Source organism: Lentinus tigrinus, assembly GCF_003813185.1.
Source record: "Lentinus tigrinus ALCF2SS1-7 unplaced genomic scaffold L226scaffold_31, whole genome shotgun sequence".
Classification (NCBI taxonomy): domain Eukaryota; kingdom Fungi; phylum Basidiomycota; class Agaricomycetes; order Polyporales; family Polyporaceae; genus Lentinus; species Lentinus tigrinus.
Genome location: NW_027137940.1, coordinates 290,507 through 313,073, shown reverse-complemented (window position 1 = coordinate 313,073; position 22,567 = coordinate 290,507). Strand labels below are relative to the sequence as shown.

The 22,567-nt window shown below is 55.0% G+C and overlaps 7 protein-coding genes and 1 non-coding gene across 8 annotated transcripts; 2 read left to right on the top strand and 6 right to left on the bottom strand.

Moving 5' to 3' along the window:
• Nucleotides 1-178: 178 nt before the first annotated feature.
• L226DRAFT_574212 (uncharacterized protein) lies at nt 179-2,451 on the bottom strand (the record flags this gene model as incomplete). Its single annotated transcript, XM_067684999.1, has 9 exons — nt 179-1,022; nt 1,087-1,110; nt 1,174-1,496; nt 1,556-1,598; nt 1,649-1,758; nt 1,831-2,038; nt 2,099-2,105; nt 2,174-2,258; nt 2,356-2,451. The coding sequence occupies 9 exons, from the start codon at nt 2,449-2,451 to the stop codon at nt 179-181; spliced, it is 1,740 nt and encodes a 579-aa protein (XP_067531791.1).
• A 2,811-nt stretch (nt 2,452-5,262) lies between these two features.
• L226DRAFT_513637 (uncharacterized protein) lies at nt 5,263-6,803 on the top strand (the record flags this gene model as incomplete). The annotated part of the gene is made up of 1 exon (XM_067678377.1): nt 5,263-6,803. The coding sequence occupies exon 1, from the start codon at nt 5,349-5,351 to the stop codon at nt 6,801-6,803; it is 1,455 nt and encodes a 484-aa protein (XP_067531790.1). The 5' UTR covers nt 5,263-5,348.
• A 1,454-nt stretch (nt 6,804-8,257) lies between these two features.
• L226DRAFT_492084 (2-cysteine peroxiredoxin) lies at nt 8,258-9,305 on the bottom strand (the record flags this gene model as incomplete). Its single annotated transcript, XM_067677378.1, has 5 exons — nt 8,258-8,585; nt 8,642-8,919; nt 8,972-9,057; nt 9,114-9,137; nt 9,205-9,305. The coding sequence occupies 5 exons, from the start codon at nt 9,303-9,305 to the stop codon at nt 8,436-8,438; spliced, it is 639 nt and encodes a 212-aa protein (XP_067531789.1). The 3' UTR covers nt 8,258-8,435.
• Nucleotides 9,306-9,927: 622 nt separating this feature from the next.
• On the bottom strand, nt 9,928-10,300 carry L226DRAFT_538341 (uncharacterized protein). Its single transcript, XM_067681471.1, has one exon. The coding sequence runs from the start codon at nt 10,191-10,193 to the stop codon at nt 10,014-10,016; it is 180 nt and encodes a 59-aa protein (XP_067531788.1). The 5' UTR covers nt 10,194-10,300; the 3' UTR covers nt 9,928-10,013.
• Nucleotides 10,301-11,205: 905 nt separating this feature from the next.
• On the bottom strand, nt 11,206-12,448 carry L226DRAFT_538340 (Trm112p-domain-containing protein). The gene is made up of 4 exons (XM_067681470.1): nt 12,228-12,448; nt 12,049-12,132; nt 11,622-11,699; nt 11,206-11,555 (listed from the first exon to the last, which is right to left on the bottom strand). Exons 1-4 carry the CDS (start codon nt 12,408-12,410, stop codon nt 11,529-11,531), a joined length of 372 nt encoding a protein of 123 aa, XP_067531787.1. The 5' UTR covers nt 12,411-12,448; the 3' UTR covers nt 11,206-11,528.
• An 84-nt stretch (nt 12,449-12,532) lies between these two features.
• Nucleotides 12,533-12,604, top strand: L226DRAFT_t223. Its single transcript has one exon. It is a non-coding gene; the product is annotated as a tRNA-Glu (tRNA).
• A 1,926-nt stretch (nt 12,605-14,530) lies between these two features.
• Nucleotides 14,531-16,490, bottom strand: L226DRAFT_513627 (uncharacterized protein). Its single transcript, XM_067678376.1, has 9 exons — nt 16,205-16,490; nt 16,080-16,146; nt 15,743-16,031; nt 15,610-15,684; nt 15,546-15,560; nt 15,329-15,475; nt 15,212-15,272; nt 15,057-15,150; nt 14,531-15,003 (listed from the first exon to the last, which is right to left on the bottom strand). The coding sequence occupies exons 1-9, from the start codon at nt 16,468-16,470 to the stop codon at nt 14,854-14,856; spliced, it is 1,164 nt and encodes a 387-aa protein (XP_067531786.1). The 5' UTR covers nt 16,471-16,490; the 3' UTR covers nt 14,531-14,853.
• A 3,465-nt stretch (nt 16,491-19,955) lies between these two features.
• On the bottom strand, nt 19,956-22,345 carry L226DRAFT_211362 (uncharacterized protein). Its single transcript, XM_067672919.1, has 20 exons — nt 22,106-22,345; nt 21,819-22,049; nt 21,686-21,764; nt 21,617-21,630; nt 21,523-21,564; nt 21,396-21,462; nt 21,316-21,333; nt 21,231-21,256; nt 21,141-21,166; nt 21,056-21,090; nt 20,978-21,002; nt 20,902-20,913; nt 20,827-20,842; nt 20,734-20,770; nt 20,573-20,673; nt 20,473-20,519; nt 20,398-20,410; nt 20,317-20,344; nt 20,203-20,260; nt 19,956-20,140 (listed from the first exon to the last, which is right to left on the bottom strand). Exons 2-20 carry the CDS (start codon nt 22,007-22,009, stop codon nt 20,013-20,015), a joined length of 963 nt encoding a protein of 320 aa, XP_067531785.1. The 5' UTR covers nt 22,010-22,049; nt 22,106-22,345; the 3' UTR covers nt 19,956-20,012.
• Nucleotides 22,346-22,567: the final 222 nt, after the last annotated feature.

Sequence of the window (22,567 nt, the reverse complement as noted above, 5' to 3'; positions counted from 1 at the left end):
AGGATGAGGCTGTGACTCATACACAACCAGATCGTATCCGTTTCCGAGAGCCGGTAGCTGAGAACGTGCCAATGCTTAGGACACTCCCCAAAGGAAACGCATGGACGGAACTCCAACGCCGCCCAGGATCCCGAGCTTCGACTAACACCGCACTCTGTATACATACGTTGCACTGGGGTTAACGCGTGTCCAAGAATCGATACGGCGGCGGCAACATGTCCGGGTCGAACACAAACCCCGCCACAGGCGGGGGAGGCGGAGGGAGCGCGCGCGAGGTGACCAGCGATGGCGTGCTCGCGACGGGGGAGCCCACCGGGACGAGCTGCCTCCGCGGGGGCTTCTCTATCGAGCTGCGCCGAGCCAGGCCCGGGCCAATGCGCCCTACGCGCAGCGGGGACGTCATTGCGCCGCTCTGGCTCTGGCTCTGGCTTTGCGGCGACCAGATTCCTGGGGATGTTGGGGAAGGGGGCACGTTGACGGACATGGAGTCGTACATCGTGTACGAGGAGGAGGTCGCGTCTGTGGGGTGTCGCTGGAGCCGAGGTGAGTAGGACTCGGGTGCAGCGAACTGGAGGTCGTCGTTGTTGCTGTCGTCTTCGTCATCGGCCTCGAGGGCTGCTGCCTTTGAAGTCCAGTGACGATTATCGTTCCAACGTGGCTGGGCCTGCGGGAAGGAGACGGTCGCGGGGGCGGGACGGCGCATGCGCGAGAAGGAGCGCTGGAGTGCGTTGATCTCGCCCATCAGCTCCGTGTTGCCCCGGAGGTGGCCGCGGCGCGAGTGTCGGGAGGTTGCGTGTGCATAGGAGAGCTGACTTCTGTGTGTGCGCTGGTATGGGTATGAGGTGGAAGGGGACGGAGACGCGTCTGTGCGCGCAAAGAAGGGTCTGGGAAGCTGCCCATCGCGCTCCTTACTGGCTTTTTGACGCATGCAAACGCAGACGCGCCAGATGAGAATGCAGAGTAAGAAGAGTCCAAGGGAACCGAAGCTTGCTGCGAAGATGACCGCACTCCTTTGTGACGAACTGCATGGTAGATACCGACTTGATGCTCAGTGGTAATTTGACTCAGCGTAGCACGCGTACTTACCTGGGAGGTACGGGAAGCTGAGGTCTGTTACATACGAGAGGGATAAGTCAACTGAGAACGGGGCACACGCCATAGTAAGCCACTCACTGTGAAAAAGATGGCGAGGATAGAACTTTGCCAAACATGATGTCCATGTGCCGCGCGGTCGCATTGCCGTGCGAGGGGTTGTTCTCCACTCGGATTGTATGCATGCCTTCGTTCAGGTCCGTGACCGCGAAGAGGACTTGAGAAGCGTTGACGAGTGGCGAAATAGCCGTGTTAGGAGAGACCGCGTGAGAGCTCCTGCCGTCAATGGTGACGCTCAGCGGTGCGCTGGTCATGTCGAGCTGTCCGTAGAGAATGAAGCCGGACCCTGAGCAGATTTGTGAGAAGAGACTGTGGACAGATGATGTGCGCGATATTCTCGTACCCTGGGAGGTGGAAAGGCCAATTAACGAGGAGCGGGACATACTGTTGACGGATAACTTACCGTGAATGCAAGTTCCATGGCCCCGAGGCTGTTATCAGTGGAGCTATGAGAAGGTGAGCAGCCAACCGGGTAACGACGCAGAACACGACGTACTGCGACCGCATGTCCTCTTCCCACACACCATCGCCCTGAGGAAACCAGGTGCAGTCCGCGCTCGTGTGGAACACAGTCTTCGTCTCGTTCAAGTTGCTCTCAAAAACAATCTAGAATAGTCACCAGCGGTCATTCACCGACTCACGCCCACGATCCCTCTCACCCCCGGTAGACAGACTCACGTAGTCAAGGTCGAAGACCGGTCGTTTCGGGTCGTTGCTTGCGTTCGTAATCCGCAGGTGATGAGGCCCAGCCGGGAGGTCAGTCGCGTTGAACAACACGGCCTGGAAGTCCTCGTATGCCCCGTCCACGTAGCCTTGGTGAAAGGTCGTATTGCCATCCAAGGTGACCGCATAGTCTCCTAGTCGTCTCCGATAGCCGCCGTGTACCCTGACAAAGGAAGAGTGCGTGAACATACGTTGTGCGCTATCCCGGTAGAGGCTTTCATACCAGACGCCTGTGTATGCGCGTTAGTAGGCCACAAGACAGAAGGTTTCTTTGGAACGGATATGTCTCCGTGCTCACCGGTACCCCACCAGGAGAAGGCGACGCTCGCGTTGCCGGACTCGGTATTATTAGTCGCGTGATAGCTCTTGTAGGCATAGTTTTCCTATAGGTGGGTGCAGACAGACCAGCGTCAGCTATGCGAGAAGAGGTAGATGCTGGTGCCTGCCTGCGCGGCTGCTGTGATATGGATATGGACTCACCAGGTTGGGATCGCTTGCGGTGCCTTCGAACCAGGCACTCCGGGGGATGTACGAAATGAGTGGACTCACGTGCGAGACGGTGGTGTTCACCGGCATCGTGTCTCGCGACGGAACTCGACCAGCGTTGAGTTATATCCTCTCCCGGGGGAGGGGACGCCAAAACTAGGAAACAGGGGCGAATGCGAAGGCGGAGACGAGGGAGTGTGAGGGCGAGGAACGAGCGCAGGGCCTCCCCCGGAGGGAAGGAGATGGACACAGCATCGGGAAGACAGGCTTGATATCATGCATCTCGCCCGTCATCGCTGTCAATGTTTGCGACGAACCTAGAAGGACGTCTCTCGATGCCGGAGAACAAGAGCTGAAGCGCTGGAAGCCTACCGCGAAACGGAGACAGCTCTCGCACGTCAGAGCTCATCCATGGCAGACGCAACAGCACCTGTGAGAGCCGCGACGTTGGTGTCCGTGCGGGACTTGAACCTCACTCTGTAGCTTCTCCATCCCACGGGCTCTAGGATGGGAACAAGGACCACCCAGACGCTACGAAGCTCAAGTTTTGACTGGCCGAGCCTGGCGCCGGGAAGATGGATGAGGCTGCGCTGCCAACATGCCACCCCAGCGGGGATACAGAAGCATCTGTCAAATTTTGCCCAGTCAATGTTTGACTGAGGCTGTTCGATGATGCACGCCGGGTGACGAGGTACGTCCACCGTGACCACGCTGAGAAGGATGCCGATATCGATGTAAAAGTTTCCGTAGTTATAATTCCACATAGTCAAGTCTCTCTCTGCGCAGTATCGTCAGTGCTCCAGTGCCTTCGCGAAAATATCGTATGAGATGTAGATCGACGTACACGAGAAGAAAAAAAGTACCCCAAGGCCACAGGCAGCCCGAACGCAGCACATCTTGGCAAACACTTGTTGTCCCGGTTACCGAGGAGTCGTGACTGTCCCGGACAAGGACCAGTGCGCATCATATCCGCGAAGGTAGGAGAGAGCGGGGATACAACTTGCCAATGCCGACGCTGTGCCTGGCTGTCAAGTCAGCGCTTAACAGCCTTCAAAGAGACACGGTCACGTGCGCACAGGACGCGATCTGGCGAAGACTCAGAGAGCACCGACGTCGTCGTGACGTTGATCAGATTCACTGGCACTGGCAGGCCTGCAAGTTTACGACGCGTAATGAGTATCGTATGCGTCAACATGCTTGAGGTGTTTCTAAGTGTCCAGGTACAATAATGAGGTCGTCCGTCTTGTTTGTTGATATCCCCTCTTTAAACTCTTCCCTCCCGCCGTCACCGTCTCAGCTACCTGCTGGCCTCAGTCAAACTGCATCCACCGAGGCTGTGAGCAGCACACTTGCTTAAAAGAGGCTCGTATTTCTGAGGAAGAGGCTGCAATCTGATTCAAGTGAGTACATCTACTATTCTCAGAAGTTGTGCCGCTCTAGGACGATGGTCAAGGTCTGCCGTATGTCTTGACCTTGCCCGTGAAATATTGCACAATTTCAGCTCAATATCGACGACGAGTGAGTTGGAGCCTGTCGCTATCACAGAGAGAGATACAGTCGACTCCTTGCGATAATGCATCCCGTCATAAGCTTGCCCTCGTCCTCGTGAATTCTCCCGCGATTGCTGCCATCGGCCACGAGAAAGGTGCAAGTTGTGTTCTATGACCCCACTGCAGGCTGCTGGCAGGAGCGCCTCGACCGCCTTCAGATGACGGTGACCCATCAATGCCAATAACCTCGGGCTCCTGGGCAAACATATCGATCAATTGGACGACCCGCGGCCCGTGCGTCTATTCGCCGCCAACCAGGTTTAAGGTAGGCCCAATGCAGATCCGACTATTATCACGTGACTGTGACGCCCAACAGTTTGGCTCTCCCCCTCCTCTCTGATCCACCGGTAGTTTTGAAACTTTGCACAAGAACCCCTTCAGTGATTCTTGAAAATATCATCTTTTCTTCGTGTCCAACAGAGTGCTGGAGGAGGCTATAGCACTCACGTGATAATCACGTGATAATAGTCGAATCTGCATTGGGCCTACCTTACTTACCTTGAAACGTCCGCTTGTGCGGCTCGCCCTCAGGTGGCATGTCGTGGGCAATGGTCAGTCCGAGGCATCCCGTCCTGCTGGCGGATGCATATGTATAATGGGCTGAGTACAATCGTGCGCTGCTTGCACGGGTACCGTGGCGTACTCATAATCACTACAGTGACGCGTACCTCACAAGTACAGTCCCCAGGCCCAGGCCCAGGCACTTATGGCTCGCGCAAAGCCGAAGCGACTTCATTACCCCCAGGGAGATGCAGGCCGGCGGTAAGTCCCTCTCACCGTGCTCGAGCACCTCTAGTACTAGCCTACGTCAGTATGTGACTCTGAATTGTTGGTATTAGCACGGCCGATGCATCGAAGTGGCTCAATCTTCGGGCGACACCGCGATCAAAAGCCATAAACGCGACCCCAGCGGCGAGCGCGACCCGGAGCCTGAGGAGAACGATCTTATCTGCACACGCCCCGTATATCTCATCAGAAACCTACGCGGATCTACAAATTAGCTCCTTCCTACCTGATGCTGTTGACGTATTGAAAGAAATCATGGGGGGTGGGGGTGCCGCCGGGAAGCAGGCAAAACTGCTAGCAACGGCATTAGAAGCGCAGCCTCGAGAGGGAAAAAAGCGTAGACGGCGGGGGAAGGTTTGGGCTGCTCGTTGAGGAGGCGGGCCGCGGGGCGGGGGAAGGATATTGTCAATGTATGACTTATGTACGATCGGCGCGCCACCGACGACAAGGGCTCGTCGGTGTGGCAGGAATCGCGACGGGAAGACGCTAGTCGTCTTATAGCAGCGACTTGCCGACGCTTCTCGGGCGGCCACGACTGGCACAGAGGCGCGAAACATATTGCCCACTTCCCTGCCGTTCGCACCCTCCACCTGCACCCTGACTCCTGCGCTGTACATGCTTCGCTCTTCCCTCTGAGTCCTGACCACCCCCATGTCCTTCCTTTCGCGCCGCCGCGCCAACCATGCCCCACCCCTGCAGGAGTCTGGCAACTTCCCCCGTCCCAGCGGGCCCGGCTCGGTATACTCTGTCGAGAAGCCAGCTTCTCTGCGACGGAAACACATCCACTTCCCCTCCTCGCTGAACAAGCTCGCTGCCAAGCTCACGTCCAAGTCAAGCACGACGCACTCTGCGCGGGGGGCACCCGTGGCCAACGTAGGCAGCCCGCTTGCGTACTGGAGGAGCCGTTCCCCGTCGCCGGCTCCGTCGCTCGACATACGGATGCCGACGGGGCTCGGGCGAAGAGCAAGCGAGCTGGGCGAGAGGGAGGACTTTGAGGAGTACGTGATGAATGGACGGCCCAGCGAGCGGAAACGAAGCATCAGCCTCCCAGCGGCCGCCACCCAAGCTGCGCGATGGCGTGCTGCGAATCTCGCAGAGGCAGAGGCAGAGGAAGAGGCGAAGAGGCCCGCGCTCGAGCGCATTTCCCCCGAGCTGCTCTCGTCTGTCTTTTCGTATGCATCCCGCGCAGACGTCCTCTCCCTCGCGCAGGTGTCCAAGTCCTTCTCCCTGCCAGCGCTGAAGGCCCTGTACGCCGACCTCGACCTGCGCACAGACGACGACGAGCGGATAGAGCAATGCATCGCATCACTCGCCTCTCGAAGACCCGTCGCTTCGTATGTGCGTAGCTTTGCTTGTCGCGCCCTCCCCCCACCGGAGGGGGGAACCATGTCGCTCAGCACGGTCACGTTCGCGATCGCACTCACGAACATGGACCAGCTGCAATCCCTCACCCTCCCGCACTTCGACCTCCGCATCCTGTGTCATACAACGTTCCCGCTGCGGCACCTCACGCTGCTCTGTAAAAACATCACGCCCGAAGACTTCCACGCTCTCTTCACCTGGCTGGGCCGCCACCCGTCGCTCGTCTCGCTCTCGCTGCCGTCGCTCGTTCTGCCCTCGCTGCCCCCGTCCGTGCATCCGCTCACGCCTGTCGATAGTAGCGGCGTCCCGTCGCGCCCGCATACCCCCCGCACGCCTGATACCCCCAGTCACGACTCTGACGCCCCCTCACACGTCTCCTCGTCCCCCTTCCCACCCACCGTCGTCCCGAGTCTCCGCCGGTTCGACGGTCCTGTATCCATAGCAGCCGCGCTCGTCCCAGGGCGTCCCGTGGAGCGCGTACAGCTCCCGATCCAGCACACTCTCTACGACGGCCTTCGCCCGTCTGCACTCATGTCCGCGCTCGCGACTGCACGCGACACGCTGCGCACGCTCGTCATCAAGCCCGCGTCCACGAAGATCGACCAGCGCACGCTCGAGCGCGTCGTCATGTCTGCCGGCGCAGAGCTCGGCGACTTTATCGAGACGCTCGAGGTGCATTGGGTTCTCGACGACGAGGTGCGTTCTCCGCTTCGCTTCCCTGTTCGGTTCCTGACCTGGTCCTGATCCTGACGCTGACACTCATGCTTCTCCTTCCCCGCACCGGTCTGTTCGGGTCGCCCCACAGATCCTGTACAAGCTGATCGTGGGCGTCCTCGCACGCTTCCGCAACCTCCACACGCTCTGCATGCTGCGCGACTCCCCGCCGCCGCACCCGACGTCGCCCCTGCTCGAGTTCCCGCTCCCGCCAGCGTCCCCGCCGCTGTCCGCAGCGACGGCGGCCGCGAACCGGCGCACGTCCGTCTCCTCGTACTCGTCCGCCTTCCTCTCCGTGCGCGGCGTCGGCAGCGGCCCGCCCAGCGCGCGGTCGTCCACCGGCACGGGCACGGGAAGCGACACGCCGTTCCCGCGCGTGCACGAGCGTGCGCACCTCGCGCTATGGAGCAAGACGTGCCCCGCTCTGCGCAACGTGCTGTTCCTGTCGGGCGCGGAGTGGGGGATATATCCGAACCCGACGGCTGGGGGCCAGCCGCAGTTCGAGTTTGTGGGGTACGCGGCGCAATAGCGACGGGGATTCGACCTGGACCCCGTCCTCTGACCGACGCCCGACGCCCGACGCCCGACGCACGGCGCCCTCCAGGCTCCAACGATTTACTGCACACACAACAAACGAGCCTAGCAAAGCATCCGTTTAATGACGAACTAGTTACGCCTTCTCGTCCATCATCCGTCCCCGGTTCTCTATCTGCACTCGCATCATCCGCATTTACTTTCTCGCACTCCTGGCATCCCGTTCGTCCTGTCATCCCGTCATCCCGTTCATACATCCACGCGTGTCCCTCTCCATCTGCTGCATCTGCTGCATCTGTTCCTGCCTCCTCCTGCTTTCCACTCGCTGGTGCATTTCGACTCTCTTTTCCACATTCACGTTCACGTTCACGTTCACTCTCTCACTCTCCGTCTTTCTCCTTCGGTTCATTCATGTCATGTACATACCATAGGGCCCCCGCTTGGTTTTCTGTCTGTAAAACGCGTGCGCTTTTGCGTGTCTGCACCACGCTCGTGCGCGCGATATCGTAGTACATACGTAGTGTATAGCATGGTCTATATCTATAAGTAATGGCTCGTCCGCCGTAACTGAATCACCGTCAGGTTCGAGCAGCGCGGAACGTACTCGCCAGTGCAGCATAGGTTCACGCAAGGAAAGAAGGTTCAAGGCATCGGACAACAGTGAGCACCAACATGAGTGGGGGGTCATATTAGCGATAGCGCTAACTAAGATCCAACACGACGCCGCCACCACCTAGATCTTCCTACACCTACACCTACTCCTCGCCCGCCAAATACCACCAAACCGTAAGTAGGGAGTGACTACTCTACAAATGCAACCCAAACTATGCTACGAACGCTCGCCAAGCGTCTTTGACTGTCTGTCTATCCTCTAAAAAAGTCTACTCATACTCTCTATGATCTAAGGGGGTGGGCATGTCGCGTCATGAAGAGGGGAGGAGGGACGAACACAAACAAACCGGACCGCGGGGACAGCACTAGATCAGAGGGAGGAGGGGCACGATCTGACGACGACGAGGGATGGTAGTAGACAGGCTCGGCGAAAGATCAGACCCTCCCGGCCGGCCGTCAGTGCGACAGCTGCTCATATGTGAGGGGAGGGCATGATCAGAATCGTGGAAGGGACAATCAGTCAATGCGGGCACGCTTCTTGCTCACATTCCCGTTCGCGCCCGAGGCGTCCACGCTCGCAAAGTACTCGAGCGAGCCCTTCGGGTCGGCCTTCATCGTCTTGGCGCCCTCGGTCCAGTTCGCGGGGCAGACCTCGCCGTGCTCGTCCTGTGCGCACATGGTCAGAAACGAAGGCTAAGCGTGGAGACGAGAAGAGGACGTACAGTGAACTGGAAGGCCTTGACGAGACGGAGGGTCTCCTCGACGGAGCGACCGACGGGAAGGTCGTTGATGGTGATCTGGCGGAGAATGCCCTTGGGGTCGATGATGAAGAGGCCACGGAGAGCGACACCGGCGTCCTCGATGAGGACACCATAGTCGCGAGCAACGGTCATGCTCTTGTCAGCGAGGAGGGGGAGCTTGAGGTCGGGGCCGAGACCACCCGCCTTGCGAGGCTGGGTGGCCCAGGCAAGGTGAGTGTAGTGGGAATCAGTAGAAGCACCTGAGTGATTGATCAGTGTATGGAAAGGCGGGATAAAGCACAAGAAGCGTACCGATGACAGCGGTGTTGATCGCCTTGAACTGGGGGAGAGCATCGTTGAAGGCGAGAATCTCCGTCGGGCAGACGAAGGTGAAGTCCCTGTGGCACAAAGTATCAGAGAACGCACCGTGTAGCGAATATGACAAACTACTTACATCGGGTAGAAGAAGAGGACAACCCTTCAGGACGACAACAGAATCGACTGTGAGCTGTCCACACGCAATATCGCAGCACGATTGCACGTACCACTGGCCGAGGTAGTCGGCGAGGGAGATGTCCTGGAAGAGGCCGTCGACGACGGCGGTGCCCTTGAAGGCAGGGGCAGGCTTCTGAACGATGGCAACCATGTTTTCGAACAGCGAGGACGACACGTCAGACGATGAGGAAGAGGTGATAAAGTCAAGAGCCGAGGCTGAGGCCAGGCGCGACAGCGCGCCCAATATTTGTATCCGCCCGTCGCGTTCTTTGGGTCTATTTGTCCAGTCACGTGAACTGCTTACGACGCGACACATCGTGACTTCATGACAGCTTGCACATCAGCACTTTCTCTATTTACTTGGAAGCGTATGTAATCGTATAGAATCGATGCAATCTGCGGAATCTATAGAATTTATCTGGCGGGAATAGAATCGCATCCATTGAAGTCCCCCCAAAATTATAATCGGCGCAATTTCCTTGCAATCTTGTAGATTTAGAATGCAATTACATAGAATCGCTCAGAATATGGGTGTTTTCTTCGAGGAATAGGGGTTGCAATCAATTGCAATCGCATGGGATTTCCATCCAATGAATGGATGATCATTAAGTAAGACATCTGAATTGACCAATCGCAAAATAGACAGTATTGATCGATTGACAAGAGTAACTACATGGTATAACACATATACATCCATAATAACAGGCTAATAAAACGATGGATGGCCAACGGCCATGATCCGCGAGATAGAGGAGGAGATGGTAGCGGGGCGGTACTCCAGGCGGAAGTAAGCACAAGGAATAGGCGAACAGGTCAAGACGGGGGAACCCAGCCGAGCCATGAGCGTGGCAGCGAGGCATTAGCAGGAGCAAGGGCAGATCTTCATAGTCCAGGGTATTGAATTTGCGAACCATGCAGGGCAAGCGAGAGAGAGGACAGGCGAGAGAGAGGCAGGCAAGAGAGAGATGAGCGAGGGAGAGTAACAGACAGACAACCGAGAGAGGGGCAGCCAAGCGACGAACAACAAGCAGGAAGCCATGCGAAGATGTTCGAACTTGAACGTTGGACTTGCGGACGGAAACTGGATGCGAGCAGGGAGCAAGAGAACGAACGTCACAGTGGGTGGCGCAGGTGCGGGCAGAGAGTTCCGGGGGAAGGAAGAGTTAGAGGAGAAGGACAACAACACCTGGAGACGTTTGGGTTCGGTCGTGATAAAGATCAGGTCGGAGCTCGAATTAGACAAACAAATCAAAAGCTCGATAAGCGTCGGACCTCCGGATATCGAAATTCCGCTCATTCCAAGCCTTTGCAATCTTATCGGAATTAGTTACAATTTCCATGTTTACATTTTACACCTCGCCCAAGATTGCTTCAATTGGATTCGCTTGCAATTACGTGCATTCCGACCCCGCACTTTGCAAGCACAGGAATTAACGGAAGCGTTTGGAGATTTTGCTGATGCAAAGCTGGTGGCCTCCGGCCGAACTTTCGAGCATAGAACGTGTACAAAGTGAGTCGATATGTGCCTTTGATGTTCCGGAATAACGTCATGCACATCGCATCGTCCATCCTAGCCACCTCGAGCCCTCGCTTGAGCAACCGCGAGGACCGGAGAGAGCGGCAAGATTACAGTGTTGGGCAGGCTGGACCCCAAGCACACGAGAGTGAAGCTTCGAGACAACGAGCAGAAGCTCTGATGGATGGTCAGAGTAGCGAGGAATATCGGGCCTAACGTCAATAAAGCTTATGACGATAATCTTTCGTGGATGGCGGACTGCAACTTGTATTGCACCGTCAAGGCAGCGGCTATTTTCAGGTCGAGTCAAGTAAAGACGCTTGAAGAACTTGAAGCATGTGCTCCACGCACGCCGTCGACCCCAGGACACGCACATTAGGACCGTGTCGCGTCCTACACGTGACCGTGATGACCGCACCTAAGCTGCGCTCCCGGCTCAGGCTGGGACATTCTCAACCAAGTCTCGGGGGGTAGTACACTAATCCGAACGCCACCTCAGGCCATGTTCTGGCGTTGAATCGTTCATGACGACCTTGCGTTTCAGAGTCCTCGTTATCAGATTGCGCCGACCGTAGCGGTACTCCTTCGATCTACAAGAAGCTTGCTCTCACGAGCTTCTTCTCTCGACCTGCCTGGCGACGTAGAGTACACAGAACAAGTCTTGGATGGATCGGCTAAGCGTATGTTGAACTGACTGGGAGGGAAGGGAAATTCTAAAGCAATCCACCTCAGACTCCCGACCGACAGCCTGCAGGCATCTCCCGGACGTGCCATCGATAGGTATTTTTCATCCCGCTGAGGTCCAGGAGAGGGCGTTCCCCGCGGACATCGCGAACAGGTTATCGGAGAACGGCCCTCTCAGCCTATCTCGTGTTCTGCGAGAAGCTGTGTACCCAAGAGACAAGCAACAGTAAGTCTTCACGGACGCGACAGAGTATGGCAAGGACGCACCATGTTTGGGATGCCGTTCGAGATCGGGTACACGTGCTTGCAGTTCGGACATACCATCGCGCCCTCCTCGACGTGGATCTATCATATCGATGTCAGCCCAACGGTTTTCAAGAGTAAGGAAAATGAGGCAAGGAAGCAAGCATGTGGAGCCGAGGGCGCTGCCTGGTCCGGAATTCTCTGGAGGTCAGACCCGTGGAGACATTCGTCCGGCGGGGAATGATGGTGTATGGTGTACCAAGTCGGATACAGCGGATATAGACATCCAGAAAACTGTCCACATTTCCCCCTCGTCCGCCTGAAGAAGACGCCAAGAGCAAACGCGAAAAAATACAGAGATAGAAAGGCAAGCAATCTGCGGTCGGGACAGTACAACGGCAGAATACAACCAAGACAGCAAGAAAGAAAAAACAAAAGTAAGGCGACGTACCTCGAGCAAGACATGGTGCAGCTTCTGCAAAAACTCATCGTCCAGCATTTCGGGCTGCTCCGCGGGCAACGACGCATCCCCGAGCTGAAAAAAAAACACCCGACGCGTCAGTCCATCTGTTTCTACCTTCCTAGACCATTTCCCACTCCTTCTCCTAAGATGAGAAGGGAAGAACGCACCTGTCGCGCGGCACCGACGAGCGCGGGCCATTCGATGCGCGGGAGGAAGCCGCGGAGAAAGTCTGCGTTGAACTCGGCGTCGCGCAGCTCGATTGCGGCGTCCTGGAATTGTAGCGGGAAGTTGTTTGAGGTGCAGCCTTTTGCGTGGCAGGCGAGGAGGTTGTGCGTGATTAGGCGAACCATGCCGGCTAGTACTGCTAGGATGGAGGAGTACAGTACTGAGTAACAAAGGCTACAGGCCTCAAGAAGCATTGAGCAAGCTAGTTTGCCAGCATACAGGAGTTCAAAGTACTTCGGGAGATAAGTCCGATATGGTGTAGTGGCTAACATTATCGCCTCTCACGCGATAGCCCGGGGTTCGATTCCCCGTGTCGGAATACTATCCCTGATATGTGCTTCATTTTGCTGCGGAGATGAGGTGATGCGTTTATTCTAAGTAATCAACTTGCCATAGTTTCTCGGTTGTTGTACAGCCGTTTTCATATGAATACTCAAAAAGGGCCTATCGAATCAAAAACGGCTATAATGGATATAGTGCGGATCACGCAAAACCGATTAATATGAAGAACGCTGCAATGCATGGATCTGGCGATGTCGGCTTCATGGGGTGACTGGTATACCGTATGGCGAGCTGTATCGCGCGTGGGTAGAACAATGTTGCGAGACTAGGTTCTTTTTGCTACATACATACAGTAAGCGGGAAAGATCTTCAAAACAAGTACTCGTACAAGCGATCTCAGGTCAAATGAGACATCGCCTCTCGTGCCCTACATCTTACTCCCTCCCTAAGTTCGTTGGGATGCAGAACTACGGCAGAGAGGTACCTCGGATGGAAGTAGAGCAACTTTACTGAACGAGGGCCTCGGAGAACCACTCGGCAAACGGCTTCCCATTCACCCCTGATGGCAGAGACGAGAATGAGGAAACCATCTCACGGATCTTGTCCTCGCTTTCGTGTCCGACGAGTAGCTCGACCACGCGCTTTCCCATCTCCGCAGACTTGAAATCGAATGCCTACCGCACCGGCTCTCCAAGCTTGCTCTCGGGAACCATGTAGATAACGAAGTCGGCGGCCTCGAGATGGCATTGATACTGAGCTCGAGCCATGACGATGTCGCGGAGTTGGTCGCACCTCAGAGGTGCGGCCTGGCCGTATCTGCGATCGAGATCGCCAAAGTTGGTGAGACCGTCGATGACATCTTTGGGGGCGTATCCGAGACGTTGAATAACCACATCCAGAAGAATGCGGAGTGCGTCCTCGGCTGATGGTCGACTCGTCATGCCCTGGTCTTTGCAGCACTTTTCCAGGAGTTCGCGGACACCGTCGTACGGGAAGTGCCACCACAGTACGTCGGGATCGGGATTCTCTGCCGGCCAGTAGAATTCGACAACCCAACGCAGGCGCTCCATGAACTCGAGAAATTCCTCTTGAACCCATAGTCTACGGAGCGAAGACAATCATTCAGTGCAAGGCATTTGATTTGAATACGAGCGCACCCTTGGACGAGCTCCTCGTAACTCCACATCGGGAAAGTAGTGAGAAGAGGCCCACGCCTCATGCGCCACTCCTTGAACTGCTCCTCGTTGGGTAATGCCCCCTGGACCGGGAATACTGGGCCATGGGTCGTCCGGGGGGAGGGCTTTCACGGTCATCAAGTAGGTCTAAGAGAGACCATATGTATCCACAAGAAGTTTTGGGTGGTAGGACTTCGCCGTGTAGACACGACCGTGGTAGAAGAGAATAGGGTACTTATCTTCCATAGTCACCATAATAACCTGCTTTTTCTGAAGGAGGCAAACGAGGAGGTACCAGAGGAACAACGACTTTCCTGAAGACCGACACCTCAGTGAATTTCGACCACATACGACAGGGATGGCAAGAGGTGCGTACCTGTGCCTGGCTGGCCGGTACATATGACCCCTGTGTTACGGAAGACCGAAGCTTGGTGACAAACAATTGCGTACTATGTCTCTTGGTAGCATTCCCGGATGAGAATGCGTGGTTGAGCGGTCATGAACAGGGGAGTGAGAGTTGAAATGTTGAGGACGGGAGAGTTGTGTTCATCAAGAAAACCGATGTCTGTGGCGTCCTGCCATTTGCTGGCGAACGCCTGCCACTCCTGCCCAGCGAGGTCCCAGTGTTTGCAGTCTCCTGGAGACCAAGTCCAGTTCGTCTCGTCTTTTCGATAATTGGGATACATCATCTACCTGGTAGAGAGCATGTGGTTGGATATCCTTACCGGCGTTGACACGCATGAGCTTTTGGACTTCGCCGAGTAAGCTCGGCAACATGTATATGTAGGGGTCGGTACCGCTGCCCCGAGAGGGAGTCGAGAGAGGAAGATTCGACATGCTACGTACAGCGCGGGGTGGCGGATCGCTATGATATAGGTTACAGACTGGTTACAGAAGAGCCGAATAACCCCTGTACTGTGTTACTGTACTGGCGTCTGTGCGGAGGCCCTTGGTGTCTTCGGCGGCACTAGTCTCGTCCCCATCCGTTCTTGCCGCTCGATTGCAACGATAACTCAGCCTCTCCACGTGGGATAAGTAAGTGGAATCAACATACATGTGGTGCTGTAACGCCACAGGTACGACAACACGCAATTATGGTATGAGACCCTTCTCAGCTTCCCCATTGCACCTCCGACATCTTGTCAGGATCCAAACCACCTAACCACATATCTTTGAATGCCGCCATGTGGTCCGTCGTCGATCCACATGCCTGGCTAGCAGCCTGTATCGCATACGCTTCCGGCAACATCTCTCGCAAGGCCTGCGTAAAAGCGCTTCATGAATCTGCAGAAGTAACCCAACAATAGTACTCACTTTAGAGCGCTTCTCGGACGCAGGATGAGTGGTCAAGAAGTCGATATGCCGTCCCCCCATGGACTGCTCCAGCTTGCCGAGGCGAACAAACATCCTAGGAAAGAGCGAGGACGCTGTCAAATGAGTGCAACACAGCGCAAGAATGTGCAACGCACTCCGGGACTGCTTCAGGGTCGAAGCAAGCTCTGGCGGACAGACGCATGCCAATCTTGTCCGCTAAACCGAGAACGTCAGTCTTGGGGGCGTACGTGGCCAATCGGGGTTCCACATACCTTCAAACTCCTGCGTACGGGAGTTGGGCAGGTCGTACAAGAGCGAGGTCAACCAGCCAGAAAACGGTATCCCGACGAGTTCAAGGAGCGTCGCGAGTGCCAGGACGACCTTCAGCGAGGAATATCGCTCCGAGTGGTGCCGAGCCACTGCGAGTATTATGTGAATTCCCTACTCGCGACTCATATGTGGCAGCCCAGCAGCCTGTCAAAAGCTCACCGGAATGTCCAATTTCTGCGACCAGGTGAGTACGGATCCACTCGAATAGAGAAATAGACCTCACCGTGGCCCAGAATGGCCGCAAGACCGTTCTCGTCTTTCGCGACAGGCAAGATGCCCGTAAAGACTACGATATCACCTGCGGGACGTTGTCTCGGTATTCCGTAGTCCTACTCTTCATGTCACAGGCCACTCACCGAACGTAGCCATGGCGTTCACGACACGGTCATCGTTGACCACGAACAAATGCCACTTCTTTGCACTCCCGCCGACCTCTGGTGGGATTTCGTCCGGATTTCCATTGAAGGACCAAAGCTCGTCCGTGCCTTTCGGACGGCGCACATCAGGTGCGTCAAGCGTCCCGAGGTTGGACGCCTCCAGGAGGCGCGTGGTGACGCGGCGTATATGGCGAGTGAGGGGATGGTCCGGAGGGAGGATTTTGCCCTTGAACTCTTGCAGCAGTTGTTGGTGTGCCGCTTCCCCGAGCTAATGGCCCTCCGTCATGCGAACGCATCAATATACACTGTCACTCACCATCGTCTCATACTTAGGACTGATGTCCATGAATCTCCATCGTCCTGTCTCAGGCACCTGTTCGAGACTTCGTACCAAGCTCGGTTCGTGCGCGAGTGGGAAGAATAGCACATGCACATACGTACTGGGAGACATAGTACCCAACCACAAATGCGCCCACTCCCGCCGACACCTTGGTCGCCGTGTCCCAACGTCGTATGTCCCACGGATGGCCCTTCCCAGGTCCTCCGCCTCCAGAACCTTCCGAGCCGAATCGTACATAGCGCGGTCCACCGCCCGGAAAGCCGCTGAGGGGTCGCTTTGGAACGCGGATGGGCCGTGGCGTTGGTTTTGGGAGTCTAGTCAGCGAAAGAGAAATACGCGCACCGCGCGTGAGGCGGAAAGCCGACATGGCGGTGAGGAAGACGGGTCGGGATTACCGGCACGCGAAGTCGCGTCGCGCGTCGGCGCGCAAGTCACTTCGTGACCTTACTGCCGTCACAGTCACATTATACTCAACGCCGACGGTCGACCTTTGTAGTGCTGGGCCTGGGGACGAGCCTAGTGGTCGTTGTTGTGTCCCGGACGAGATGAGTACCCTGTAGCGTACACGTTGGGACGTTCGACTCCGAGCCCTTCAACGTATAGTAGACCTAAACTCTCCTATACAGCACTCTTTACATCATCTATCCCCGTTCCGGAGCCGCTAATCCCGTACTCTGCCGCTGGTTCAGACGTCGCTACTGTAGAAACTCGAACAGGTATCGAGTTCTGAGTGTCTTGTTAGACATGGCGGACGCGCAACGGCTATTTACAGATGCGACTTACATCCAATGTAGTATCCGAGGACGCCTGAGTTAAAGCGCTGACGGAGTAGGAGTTGATTGCCACATTCCTCTTTGAAGCCAAGGATTTGCGGGAGTTGAGACTGCGCAGAGTCAGCAGAAAGTCGGTCAGAGTGACAGTATTGGTACGCACACGGTCATAACAGTATTCGCATAAACTGTCGAGTATTGATGGATCAGTTATATGCGGAAACTGGCCGAGAAGCGACATACGCTTGGACGATACAATCACGATGCCGGCATAGATGAGATTATCTGGCATCACAATGGCCTGAATTGATACTTCACTTAGTAAGCAATCGATCTAGAGTCGTAATAAATGACTTACGCAAATGAAAGAAGCCATGTTGAACACACTGAAGGCGTGTTACTTGTCGCAGGATACGAGATACAGAGTTGAGAGACGTACTCGGTCAGAAGTCCTGAAGACGTCAACGGAGGGGAGTAATTGAGCACGAAAAAAACTGTCATCGTTTTCAAGCTCACCCGTGTTGATCGTGTACATGATGAGGGTATCGATGAGAGTATCCGTACTGGCAGCCATGTTGAGCGGGGAAGAGTCCAAGATGCGCTGGTATGGAGCTGAAGACATACCTCTCAAACCCTGTTCGACTGCGATGGAGGGAATAAATGAGCGCAGCGGTGATAATCGTGTCTGCTAGTTCCGCGAGACCGACCCCTACTGAATCCATCCACTGAACAGTATCATCAGCCAGTTGTATGCATGACAAGAGGTGCAAATTATTCACAGCTGCGGTCCGGTTGTCGGGCGAGAGAAATCTGATGTACAATATGTCAGGGCATGCACCATCCGGAGAATGACTTCTCACAGTCGGATGGTGTCGGCTTGAACAATAAGGAAAGACTGATGAGCCAATGGAGCTCTTCAAATAGAAGAATGATGCTCACCAGATGAGATTCCTGGTATGGCAGCGATGCCCTTCGTTATTGAGTTGTCTGATGAGCGGGGATGACCTACCGCATTCTCCAAGTAAGAGGAGTGCCTGTAATTAGTTGGATAAGTGACATGAGTCAATACGAGAGACTGACGCCACCTACCACGAAAAATACGAGCGGTCGAAAGCCTCGACCAACTAGAAAATTTATATCAGTATCACACACATCTGACTCTGAGAATGGGTATCAACGTACTGAAATAGACTCGGAGCAGGAAGAAGCTACAATGATAACCATCAGTTAGCGTTGCACAGCAGCGATAACACCCCTGAAGCATGCCTCTGAGAGATGGCTACGACCAGACCCTGCCATACAGATGCAGTTCATAGTCATTAGTATGGCAATCAATGATATACACAATTAACTATAGGCCTACCGAAGTCGCTCCCAACAACTGTCAATTTAACTTGGCTCAGCAGATACAACTTCGGCAGATGTATACTAAGGACTAACCTGGAGAGACCATACGGCCGTAAGGAGTGCCTGCGGCTTCAAATAGTCGATCACCAGATAACTGTAGCTATGGGATATAGCCGCATGAGTGCTATATAACCATCGTGACTTGCTCCGGGTGCTTACCAGATGTGCATGCACAAGATGCTATGGAAAGTCTCCAATAGCCTGAATAGTGTAAGCCGGTGGAGATCATGGAACAAGAAGTGAGCCGCGCTCACAAGACGATTGCGACCTATCCATGTCTGAATCAGTGGAAAGCAATACGCATGATATTCGTGGGGACATACCAAACTCTTGAGCAGCCATCGGTCATCATGGTATGTGCGATAGTAGCGATAGCACTGGTTTGCAGTCCAGCCGTATTGCCTAGTACGGAAGTAAGGGTGAGCGGAGAGGTGCGATCCAGGTGGCCTCGAGCTACGGCACATACATCAAACCAACGAAAGTCCCAACAAGCAGTGCACCGAGTGTGGTATCGAGCGGCGAAAGTTCTGGGAGCAACGGTAGATCCGAAACCAAGTACATGGGCACCGGACTTGGCCCCGCTGTCGTCGAGTTTGCCAGCTGAGGAAAGATCATGTTAGTTGTTTGACAAGGATTCGCAGTACTGGAGGGATACCAGGCTGTCCCGCCATGCTGTAGTGCTTATAAGAGTCAGTCGTCTGCGAGAGGAACAAACAGTACGGTCAGGGCATATCAAGGAGAAGATGAGACCATAACTACGTGCCAGTGCATCTGTGGTGCGATGTCTTGAACTACCTTGTGGAATCCCTGTTCGGTCTACTGATCTACTCATTCCCTTGTTTCCAAATCCGCCGATACTGGAGTATGCTGGTCCGAGACCCTTAATGGCTGTCACGCACACCTTCCGGTAGAAACTAGGTTACAGAATCCCTCGAGGGACAAGGAAGAAGTTGATGATAATCTTGCCGGGACGCGTGGCGAGAGGCCATGGCATCTCCCGCATGTGCGACAAGACCGCAGTTACTGCGTGCAGTGCGGTTCACGGACCACACTGACTTAAGGCCGCTGTCGCGGCGCTGGAGTCGAGATATTCAGGTGTTGTCGGCGACTTAAGAAGTCTAGAGATGAGGTCAAGCAACACGCGTGGCGTATTAGCGTATGAATGACAAGTTGACATGATGGTCTGAAAGAAAGATTACCGGGCGAAGAGCGCCGAGCGCCACTTATTGTAAGCCAAGCGCGCTCGCCGAGCACGTTAATGCTTTCACACCAGACTATCATGGGCAATACATGATATGCAGGGCTTGGAATACCTACACTCGCTACTGTACATATTCAATAAGTTACGTCGGTTTCTATTGCGACTGAGTTGGATATTCACTAACGGCCGCTCAAGTTCAAGGAACTTCCTGGCCCATGTGGTGCCCCCGGCGCCGTGATGATCGCAGATGCGATGGCCAGTACCCACACAAGTACGCCGTTCCCTGACACCATCCTAGAAAGAATGGTTCGCATGTGCCCGTCCATCTTCGGACCCGTCAAGTGCGTAGTCCGCCACCGATGTCCTCATGGTAGAGACTTGGATAGGCATCGTGGTCTAGGCGTTCCGTCAGAATAGCAGGCACAAGGCTATTTGCAGCACAACAGCTCACGTTCGGGGTGAGATACGAAGTCTTTTCGGCCTTCTCCCTGTACGCCGACTGGAACATCGGCGCACTCGCGGAGTATGAGCTCAGTGGAGCGCTCTTATTTGCAGCCAAGGAGTTACGCGAGTTGAGACTGCATCTGCGGTGTCAGTGGACGTGGAGGCATGGATACAAAGAGTTGATACGTACACGGCCATCAGAGTGTTCGCATACACTGTCGCGGACATTATTAACATGGAGAATCTCACAGGATTACTAGGGAAGACAACGACGCACGTTTGGAGGCAACGATGACGATGCCGGCGTAGATGAGGTTGTCTGGCATGACGATGGCCTGATGTCGTTTCAGCCCGTGAGCAACTATCGGTACAACCTTGAAAGAAGGCTCACGAAGATGAAGCATGCGATGTTGAACACGCTGACGGCGGGGTTAGTTGCAACGCGAACTCTGAGGCTGCTCGGGGGACGTACTCGGTCAAGAGCCCTACGAACATTCAAAGATGGTATCTTAGTATGAGACTGATTCATGTTCACAGCCACGCTTACCCGTGTTGATGGTGTACACGATGAGCGTGTCGATGAGGTTGTCGGTACTGACAGCTACGTTGAGCGGCAATGCAGGAGCATGAGCAGCTAGAGGGCATACCTCTCGAACCCAGTACGACTCTTATGGAGAGAGTACGTGAGTGCCGCGGTGATGATCGTATCTGCCAATGCGGCAAGGCCGACGCCCGCCGAGTTCATCCACTGGACATCATCCGTGTATCAGTCTCGGTGCGATCAGGTGCAGGCGGCATAGACACTCACGGCTTCCTTCTGGGTGTGCAGTTCCGGTACAATGAACCTGACGCAAAGCCGTTAGGAAATGTCTCAGAACCGAAGAGTACGTTAAGCTCTTACAGCTGTACGGTCTCAGCTGGGAATATCAGACGCAATGTCAGCCGGCGCTGCTGATCACTGAGAAGTACGGCTTACCAGTTGCGAATCCTGATTTTTTGCAACCGCTGTCGTTCAACATCAGAGCGAAGAGATGGTACTGCTGACGACTAACCGAATTCCCCGAGGAGGAGGAGAGCCTGGGAGCGTAAATTAGCAACTGCATAGTTGCGGAAAGACCCGAACTGCATACCACGACCAGCACGAGGGGTCGAAACCCACGACCAACTGCTTTGTATCAATATCATGAACATCGCTGGCAGACCTGAACTACTCACTGAGGTAGACCCGACGCAGGAAGAAGCTGTAGTGCATCAATGGTGATTAGTTGCGCGTTGCGCCACAACAATGTTGTTGATCGAACATACCTCTGAGATACGAGGATGACCAGACCCTGTCAACAGATGCAGCGCCTCAGCATCTTCATGATAGAGATTGAATCTCCAAGCATACCGTAGTCACACCCAGCAACTGCCAATCGACCGACCTGAGCGTCAGTACGTGCTACTAAGGGGGAGCAGAAGAAGGACCACCTTGAGCGACCATACTCCGACCGCAAGTGCCTCCGGCTTGAAGTAGTTGGTCGCCAGATAGTAGTAGCTGTAGAAGTCGCAGTTTCAGTTATTAGACGGACCCGCGCGATGATTCTTCCGAACTCGCCTGATATGCATGCAAAGGATACTGTGGAACGTCTCCAATACCCTAAAAAGTGTGAGTCCATAAATACCATCGAACCACGCGGGTGGACGCTCACAGGACAGCCGTGACCTACTCGTATCTCCATCAGGGAACATTGCTAAACATGATGATTGCGGGGACGTACCAAACCCTTGAGCAGCAACCGGTCTTCATGATATGTGCGGTAGTAGCGATAACATTGATTCGCGGTCCAGCCAAATTGCCTACAAGGTCCAAGTCAAGCTTGCAATATCAAGGGACTCGTCGAGAAAACGTACATCAGACCAACGAACGTTCCAATGAGCAGCGCGCCGAACGTGTTGTCGAGCGCAGGAAGTGGTGGAAGCGACAGTGTACCCGGGATTGGGCTGATGGGGATCGGACTCGGACCAGCCGCGGTCGCATTAGCCTGAGGAATGATCATGATGGTGAACAGAGCTGAGTACCGGACTGCCGACGGGAGGGGCATAGGGGATGGTTTATATACATGACGCCGGAGAGTTCTCCGCCTGTGAGAGAGATCAACGTCAGGCCGTGTCGGAGAGAAGATCTTACAGCTACTCGCCAGTGCAGAGAAGTGGCATCCAGTAGTATTCCCAGGTAGTCGTCACTGTGATCTTGTGCTCGCTGACAGAGCTAATCGTGGAGCTTGCGGCGATGGTGACGAAGAGAATCAATCGACAGATAGAATACGTCGAGGTGTTACGTATTCCCGCATTCACCGACACCGCATCCAGGGCCGTCCCAGGTGCTGTAGAGGTTAGCTAAGCGTATGGGAACGCTCGAGTGCCACCATCACGCAGACACGCCGACACTCAACGTCCGCATTGACACGTCGCCGAGTAGATCAGCTTCTTTTAGGGGGTCCGAGAGCACGGTAATGTCCCTCCGCCCTAGGAACGCAGTCCCAGCATCACTCAAGGGACAAATTCCGATCATCATGCCGCCGGGACGCACGATGGGAGGTAGCTTCTCGCAGATGCGCCGGCGCCGTGGCCACAAAGTTCTCAGACCGCAGTTTGCGATC